At 42.8% G+C, this 9,455-nt stretch overlaps 1 protein-coding gene across 2 annotated transcripts in view; it reads left to right on the plus strand.

Moving 5' to 3' along the window:
- Positions 1–9,455, plus strand: part of CDC73 (cell division cycle 73) — a 161,271-nt gene that overhangs the window by 45,962 nt on the left and 105,854 nt on the right. For both annotated transcript variants that reach the window (XM_006146030.3, XM_006146031.3), the window contains exon 10: positions 2,720–2,784. In XM_006146030.3, coding sequence (XP_006146092.1) covers positions 2,720–2,784 — 65 coding nt within the window. The remainder of the gene's footprint in view (positions 1–2,719; positions 2,785–9,455) is intronic.

The raw sequence follows: 9,455 nt of genomic DNA on the forward strand, positions 1-9,455 counted from the left end.
GTAAAACTCACGCCGGGCACGTATGCGTGCATGCCCAAGATCCTGAGAGGAGAATGGAGGAGAAGGGATTGCGGTGTGACCATCCCCTCTGGGGGGTGATTTCTAGCTTTCTCTCGGTCTGTCTGGCGAGCACATGCGCCCTATAGCAAAAACCTCTCCAAAAACAAACAAAAAAAAAGGATTTTTGCAGGAATTAAATTGGTTAATAAATACAAAGTTCCTAAAACAGTGTCTGGTTTATAATAAGTTATACAAGTTGCTGTTTTGTTGTTGTTGTTGTTGTTTGAGAGATTTTTGTTATAGGGCATGTGCATTCACTGGAGAAACAGAGACAGAGAGACAGAAAGTGAGAAATCACCCACTCCATTCTCCTTTCAGGACTTTGGGCGCACATGTACCCTGTATGAGTTTTAAGCTGCCGGATCCAGGACTTGAGCCATGGTCAACCATTTGAGAGTCCAGCACCTTAATCCCTGTGCCACCTGCTGGCCTCTGCTGCTGTTATTATTTTTTAATGTTTATTTCTTTAATGAGTAAAAGAGAGAGACAGACAGATAGACATGCACAGACAGCCAGACAGTGCTCCAGCAGGATCTTGAGGCTGCAGTCTACCTCCAACCCCCATATCAAGGGTACATACGTGCTCAGTGACTCCAGGAGGTCTCTGGCCACTAGCGTGGAACCCTCCCTTGTGGGTCAGCCACCCACAGAAGTGTCATATTTTACCAGCGTGTCTCCTCTTTGGCTCTTGTTTGCTTTTAGTAGTGGTGGTTCTAGTTTTGCTGACTGATTTATAGATATAGGCTAGCCATCAACAGGGACGTTGCTGTAGCTAATCCAGGTCTCTAATGTACATGGCGAGAATGTGCAAAACACAGACTCAGTACCAGTGAGGACGCGCCCCGTGAGAGCCTGCCGGGCGCCTGGCTGACACATAGTGAAGCGTTTCTGTGCTAGCGAGTGGGACTGCTGTCTGTGCAGCCCAGGGTGACCTTGTGCCTTCTTCGTTCATTTGGACGTCGTCATGAGAATATGAGGTGGAAGCATGGAACTTTAACATTGGTGGCTTTTTTAGGTAATCGGAGATCTCCATTTAAGTTTCTTTAAAGGGTGTTTTACCTTGGCGTGATGAATTTTGTGTGCCGACTTCATTTACTGGTTGAAGGCACACACTGAATCTTGCCACAGAAAGACTTTGGCCATTCTTCTGTTCATTGCAAAGTTCTTGTGAAATGAATTATGTAAAGCCGGGGTTGGCAAACTTTAGCTCACAGACCAGATCTAACCCTCACAGGCCAAACTGGGCTGCTGCCATTTCTGTACACACAGGGGGCCCTCCATATCTGTGGGTTCCACTTTAATGCAGATTCAGCCAACCGGTGATTGGAAATATTCAGAAAAATGTTGGTTGTATTTGTGCTGAATATGTACAGACTTTTTTCCTTGTCATAATATCTCAAACAGTGTAGTATGATATATAGCATTTATATTGTATTTGGTATTAGATGTAATATAGAGATGATTTAAAGTATATAGGAGGATGTGTGTAGCTTAAAAACAAATACTGCACCATTTTATATAAGGCACTGGAACGTCCATGGGTTTTGGTGTCATTGGTGGTCTTGGAACCAGTCCTCTATGGACACCAGGGGACATCTGTGTCTCTTTATCTGGTTTTGCACTGCAACTGCGGAATTCAGAAGTGGTGACAGAGACTTTATGGCCTGCAGGGTGTGAAATATTTCCTCTGTGCCCCTTCAGAAAGGCCAGTTGGGATTTGTCCTAGAACTCAGATCGCTGTCTGCAACGTGGCTTTGTGCAGAATGTGTACCACGTGCTTTATGATTGTAGCTGGGGAATACTACCTCGTATGACTTGTGGACTTCTCATGATATCAGATGCTTTTAGTGGTACTGTCACTGATTAGTAACATGTAATTTGGGATAATAAAGTATTTTATTCAGTTTGATTTTTGAGGGTCATTGCAGAGGTAGTCTTTTTTTTTTGAGAGGTTTTTGCTATAGGGCGCATGTGCTCGCCAGACAGAGAGAGACAAAGAGACAGAAAGTGAGAAATCACCCCCCAGGGGGGATGGTCACTCCGCAATCCCTTCTCCTCCATTCTCCTCTCGGGATCTTGGGCACGCATGCACACGCGCCCGGCATGAGTTTTAAGCCACCGTGTCCAGGAGGCGAACTGCGTTCGGCTACGTGGGAGTCCAGCGACATAGCCATTACGCTAACTGCTGGTTCCCTGCAGAGGTAGTCTTAACCAGGTTCTCCACAATTAACTTATTAGTGTGTATTGACTATATTTTTGAGAGTAGTGTCCTTTTTAAAGTTTTTAATGTCTCTGTAAATATATATATGTATGTATGTATGAATTATTTGATTTTATTTATTCATTTATTATTTTAATTTGACCAGAGAGATAGAGAAAGAGAAAATGAGAAAATGAGAAAGCAAGCCACAGGTCTAGGACTTGAACTGCAGTTGGCCATGTCGGAGTGTCCAGCACTTCAACCACCACGCCACCTGCCTACCCCCCTGTACATATATATTTGACTCACACATTCGTGACGATTTATCAATATATATTGTAAATATTAGATTCAAGACTTTGTTATACAGTTGAGGTGTCAGATATATATTATTGCTTTAGATTTGTTACTGATCGTAAAATACCAAACAGTCTAACAGTAACCCTGTTTGCTCTGTAGAAACGGAAGGCTTCAAGATTGACACTATGGGCACCTACCACGGCATGACACTGAAGTCTGTAACGGTGAGTTGTTTTGACTGCATGTTTCCATTTGTTCTAAGCAATTGATGTGAGTAGCTGATCTGGAAGAAAATCTGTGTTCTCTAGTTTTTTCTATTGCAAATGTTTATCTTTAAGGACCTGTTGTTCTGATAGCTCTGTTTGGAGAATTATTTGATTTATGAATGACCAGTTTTTTGTTTGTTTGTTTGCTTGTTTCAAACTGAACTGAGTTATTCATATATAAATCTGCTTTGATTAACTTGCGAGTAGCATGATGCTCCTCTCTGGTTAAGAGTATTTAAAGCCATTAAAGAGTTATATGGTAGATTTTGGGGAGTTTTTGCTGTGACTTCTTATACTCTTTAAAACATAGTGCCTTCTGTTCTTTAAAAAGACAGATTGCAGTGGTAGATGTAATGCTTCTAAAGTGTATACTTGACAGAGCCAGATCCTTGCGTGTACAGGAATATAATTTAAAATTTTTTTTTTAGTTTGTGCTATAGGATGTGTGCACTCTCCAGAGAGAGACACAGAGAAAAAAGAGACAGGAAAAGTGAGAAATCACCCTGCCCCCAGCTCCCCTCCCCCCACTTAGGATGTGGCCATGCTTCTACTCCAGTCTCTTCTCAGGATTTAGGGCATGCGTGTACATGCACCTGGCGTGGTTTTCAAGCTGCCAGGTCTAGGACTCAAACCGCACTGTCAGCCATCTGGGATCCAGCACAGCCCCTTAAGCATGCCACCTGCCGGCCCCTCTCTTTTATTTTTTAATCCACTGAAAATGGTTACTTTTGTATGTTCTGACCAAGCCATCTTTACCATTTACCATTTTTATTTAGCAAATGATAGGATTTAGTGGTGCAGCATTTCTCTTGAGCACTATGCTTTTATGCTTTAAATGCAATGTGCATGTATGTCTGCATACTTAAAACCGGCAGACTTTATCTTTGCTTGGCAATTATCTTTATGGACTCTAAGACAGGGAATCATGTATTTGTTGTGCTTTCTCGGAATTTATATGTATCTTAATTTATATCTTAGTTATTACTCAGAATTAAGACTTTGCCATGTTTCACTTATTACCAGAAGCAGATAGAAAATAAATGTAGAGAATCTGATTTTTTTAAAAGTCAGAATTTCCGTTTCTTTTTTTATACTTTAAATTGGGATTGGATATTAGATATTTTATTAATATGTTTATTTTTAAATTGCCATCAAATTTGTTTTTGTTTTACTGAAACTGTATATAGACTCACTAGTATGTTTAACAAATACTTACTGAATAGTACTTGTATTCGCTGGTCATACAGCTGTCAGTAAGACAGGTGAGGCTTCTCTAGAGAGAGTAGTCAGAGACTGACTGTGGAGGGAACGGCTGGACAGAAACTGTCAGCACTGGCTCAGTAGAGCAGCCGTGAGAAGGCCAATGCCACCCCCTTAGTGAGTGAAGGGAAAAGTTGTCAGAGATCTTTTGAAATGTGCCCCGTTCTCCTGATGTAGAATAGAACTGTGAAGGCTGTAAGATTTCACTTCAGGGGACCAGCAGTTAGCGTAATGGCTATGTCGCTGGACGTAGTCGACCCAGTTCGCGTCCCAGACCCGGTGGCTTAAACTCACACCGGGCGCGTGTGCGTGCGTGCCCAAGATCCCGAGAGGAGAATGGAGGAGAAGAGATTGCGGTGTGGCCATCCCCCCTGTGGGATGATTTCTTGCTTTCTGTCTCTCTGTCTCTCTTGGTCTGGCGAGCACATGCGCCCTATAGCAAAAACCTCTCCAAAAAAAAAAAAAGATTTCACTTCGGCTCATAGATGACGCTGTTACCCACCTTTTTTGGGGGGACAGAACTTGACTGCTGAGCTCATTCTACAGGTGGATTATTGGAGTCGGAGTTGGAACCAGAGCGTTCCCTCTAGCCATCACGGGATGGCTTTTTCGTGGTCATTGTTTTTCCTTTCATCATTCATATAGCTCGGAAGTGCTGTGAACTTTGTTTCATTATCTGAGCTTCTGTGCAAACGGTAAAATCAGTGATAGGTTTTATGGTGATACTTTATGCAGAAGAGTTTTTCTAAACCCAAGGAATCTTCTTAATTGAACACTATCGTAATGATATGATTCTGCTTCTTTGAGACGAGACGAGACGTTCCCTAATATATTTAATTTAAACAAATTTATGCTGTGTGGTTTTGAAGAATAATCACAAAAAGGCATTGTGTAGGAATGCAGCAGAAAGACTAAAAATGGTCAAATTACTAGTAGTTTTATTTTTATTACTCAGTTTCAATCTGTGTGCTGTTTGTGACCTGCTTGTAAGTAGTTATTAGAAAGAGAAATTCAAACTTGAAGACTTTGGGGACCAGCAGTTGGCATAATGGCTATGTTGCTGGACTTCCATGTGGTTGACTGTGGTTCAAGTCCAAGACCCAGTGGCTTAAACTCACGCCGGCCACGTGTGCGTGCATGCCCAAGATCCTGAGAGGAGAGTGGAGGAGAAGGGATTGCGACGTGGCCATCCCCCTCTGGGGGGAGGTGTGATTTCTTGCTTTCTGTCTATCTGTCTCTGTCTTTCTGGCGAGCGCAGATGCCCTATAGCAAAAACCTCTTAAAAAAATAACAAAACTTTGAAGACTGAAATTTTTAGATAATGGTTTCTTCTTGGTTGTTTCTCTTTTTTTTTAGAGAGATTTTTGCAGTAGGGTGTGTGTGTTTACTGGAGAGGCAGAGAGGGACAGAGAGACAGAAAGTGAGAAATCACCCCTGGAGACGGGAGTGACAGCCACGCCACAATCCCTTCTCCTCCAGTCTCCTCTCGGGATCTTGGGGCAATGCATGCGGCGACGTAACCATTATGCATGCCTTCTGCTGGTCCCTTTAGTTGCTTCTTAAACTTTGTTTCCAATTTACTTTTCCAATTTTTTTTCTGTTATGAAATTACCTATTTATGTAAATTGCATCAACTTCTACCTATTCTCCAGCTAAGGAGTTTATCTGGCCAGTCCTGTAGCGCAGTCTTAGGTGCTCTGCATGGGAAGCTGGAGCCCACGTGTGCTATTGTAGATTGAAGCTTGGCCACAGCGGCTTGAAATGCATGCCTGGCACATTTGTGTATGTGCCTAGGATCCTGACAGGACGGAGAATGGAGGAAAAAGGATTGTAGCATAATCAGGGCTCCTTGAAGTGGGTGCTTTCTCTCTCTCTGGTGAATGCTTGTGCCCACTGGCATTCAAAAATGCTTGTCTCTCTTTTTAAGATAATTCATTTATTCCACAAATGAGAAAGGCAGAGAGATACTGCACAGCATCCTGGAGCCACAGTCCAGCCTCACCCGGTCTGGGTCTTGGACACATGCATACTGGCTTGCTCAGGGAGGTCTCTGGATGTGAACCAGTAACCTTCTCACATTGATCTGCTTTGCAGAGCATCAGATTCTCCTGCTGGTCAACTGTCCAGCCCACTCTCCTGTAGTATCTTCCCAGGCATACAAAGCAGCTAGATGTGTGTTAAAAGGCTTTGCTAACCACATTTGACTTTTCCTAATTTACATGTAGTTTGTCTATGCTACCATTGTTCTCCAGGAGTTTGATATGCTTTGTTAATACGCTTAGCTCTGAAATTAGGATTGATCTGCATTAGGATTAAATGTACTAAATCTACTGATCTTTTAAAATTTAACTTTAGAGTTCTATCAGATGCAAGTCTAAATCAATAAATTGACTGACATATGTAGATTACCAGTAAATTTTTATACAAATGGATTTTTCTGTATATGTTCTAGGGAAAAAGCATGTGTTTTGGTAATTGTATTTTCTAAGAATCATAAGTCAGTGAAATTTATTGTAGAAATAAATGTCTAGGCAGAGTGTTTTTGTAATATTTATTTATTTATTTTTGAAGTTTTTGCTATAGGGCACATGTGCTTGCTAGAGAGAGAGAGAGAAGGAGAGAGAGAGAGAAAGAAAGTGATAAATAACCTCCCACCCCACACCCCGGGGGCATGGCCACACCGCGGTCCCTTTTTCTCTAGTTTCCTCTTGGGGCTTTGGCACACATATACACACATCTGGTGTGAAGACACTGGTCCGGGACTCAAATCATTGAGTTGATCATGTGGAATTTAATGCTTTAGCTTTCATGCCATTTGCTAGCTCATGTTTCTGTAATACTTTATAAAAATAATATATATTTTTTTTTTGGAGAGGTTTTTGCTACAGGGCTCATGTGCTCGCCAGAAAGACAGAGAGACAGAAAGCGAGAACTCACCCCCCAGGGGGGACGGCCACACCACAATCCCTTTTCCTCCCAGGATCTTGGGCACGCACGCATATGTGCCCGGTGTGAGTGTAAGTCACCAGGTCTGGGACTCGAACTGTGGTCTGCTACATGAGAGTCCGGCGACATAGCCATTATGCCAACTGCTGCCTCCCCCGCCAGGGTATACTCTTAATAAAAGCATGAACACATGTATTAGTAACCTCACCCCACCAGTATTTATAAAGCGTCCTTCATTCTCATTGGTTTATTTTTCTTTCATCTCTGCCTGAGATGTTTAGGGAGTGCTCTGGTAGGAGTAATGTTCCGGAGTCTGGTCTAGAACCAGGACAGCAAGAGATGGAGGTGCTTATTGAGGCTTTCTTCCGTAGAATGTGCTTTCTTTTCTTTCCTTCTGTAGATATTTGTTGAGTGCATACTATGAAGGGGTTTCAAAAAGGTCATGAGAAATGTGTTTTATGAAAAAACTTTTACAAGTGCAATTTTGCATAAAAATAAATGTGTACTTTGAATTGTATTTTTCTGTTAATTTTTAAAAAACATTTATTTACTTATTTACTATGATTTTCATTCCCTTGGATCTGAGACTCGAACCAGGAAGCTGGCCATGAGGGAATCCAGTGCCTTAACCACCATACCACTTGCTGGTCCCCTCAACTAATTTTTTGAAACCCCATTATGTATGCCATGCAGTGATCTGTGTTCTGGTTTATCAAAGATGACGAAAACCAGGCATTTTCTTGTGGGCGTAATTTAAGGTATGTCGAGAAGAGACCTTAGTTAGCCCTTCAGATCTAATTGTGATAGTACCATGTGTGAAGAGGGACGTACTGTCAGAGCCTAACGTTGAGGAATTTGTTGCAGGAAGTAAAATGCTTCGTTAAGGACAAAAATTTGAAGAGTGAGGAAGAATTAACTTAGAGACGTCAGGAAAGCACATTGGTACAGTGAAAGGCCTGGGGTAGGAAGAGCATAGCGAGTAGAAGGGTTGGAGAGAAGCTGACTTCTGTGTAGCTTTTTTTTTTTTTTTTTTTTGAGAGATTTTCACTGTAGGGCGCGTGCGCTCGCCAGACAGACAGAGAGAGACATAGAGACAGAAAGCGAGAAATCACCCCCCAAGGGGGATGGTCACGCTGCAATCCCTTCTCCTCCATTCTCCTCTCGGGATCTTGGGCACGCACGCACACGCGCCCGGTGTGAGTTTTAAGCCACCGGGTCCAGGACACGAACCACGGTCGACTACGTGGGAGTCCAGCGACATAGCCATTACGCTAACTGCTGGTTCCCACTTCTGTGTAGCTTTTAAGGGAGCCCATGGGAAGGTCTCCTGCTCCCTGAGGGGAGCCTGCCTGCCCACAGTGGTGATGCCCTGACACCCCGTGTCTGCCCAGCTACTCCCAGAGTCAGCCTGTGCCGACCTGCACGTGCCCCAGGTGTGCTGTTAGGGACTCGTTGTACTCTAACACTTCATTTTACTCACCAGCATTTAAAAATAGAATTTGTCACATAAACAGTCTGACTTTTCAGCGTCTTTTAATAAACTATCTGGTGAGTTTGGATACTGGGTCTGTGGCCTTGCGTGGCAGGAGCTGCATCCCCTGGTGGTGGCTGCCTTCTTCAGATAAGGTGTTTTCTCTAGGATGCTGGAGGCATCGCCACTCTTGTCTTTTATCTGTCCTTCAATTATTTGTGCTACTTCATAGACCTTGGTGCCTTTCAGTTTGGAATCCTTGATCTAAATAAAGGCAATGCCAGCTTATTAAGGAGAAATTAATCGGTGAGAAACACTACAAATTTAGTTCTTTGAAGTCAGCCCTGCCTTTGAATCCCAGCTCTGGCACTCATTTGGCTTTTGAGAAAGTTGAGAAGGTTATTTAACTTTTACTCAGTGGTTTTACTTTTGTTTTGTAGAAAGATTAGTAGAACGTACAGCATACAAAGTTAAAGGAGACACTGTAAAATGCTCAGCCCAGGGGCCAGCAAGTGACGTGGTGGTTAAGGGCATTGGACTGCTACATGATCAATCGTGGTTTCAGTTTCGGACCTGGCAGCTTGCTTTCTTGCTTTCTCTCTCTCTCTTTGTTCCTCTCTGGTCAGATTTGCTGGTCCCCTCAACTAATTTTTTGAAACCCCATTATGTATGCCATGCAGTGATCTGTGTTCTGGTTTATCAAAGATGACGAAAACCAGGCATTTTCTTGTGGGCGTAATTTAAGGTATGTCGAGAAGAGACCTTAGTTAGCCCTTCAGATCTAATTGTGATAGTACCATGTGTGAAGAGGGACGTACTGTCAGAGCCTAACGTTGAGGAATTTGTTGCAGGAAGTAAAATGCTTCGTTAAGGACAAAAATTTGAAGAGTGAGGAAGAATTAACTTAGAGACGTCAGGAAAGAACATTGGTACAGTGAAAGGCCTGGGGTCG

The sequence above is a fragment of the Tupaia chinensis genome, unplaced genomic scaffold (genome assembly GCF_000334495.1).
Source record: "Tupaia chinensis unplaced genomic scaffold, TupChi_1.0 Scaffold000161_4, whole genome shotgun sequence".
NCBI lineage: Eukaryota > Metazoa > Chordata > Mammalia > Scandentia > Tupaiidae > Tupaia > Tupaia belangeri.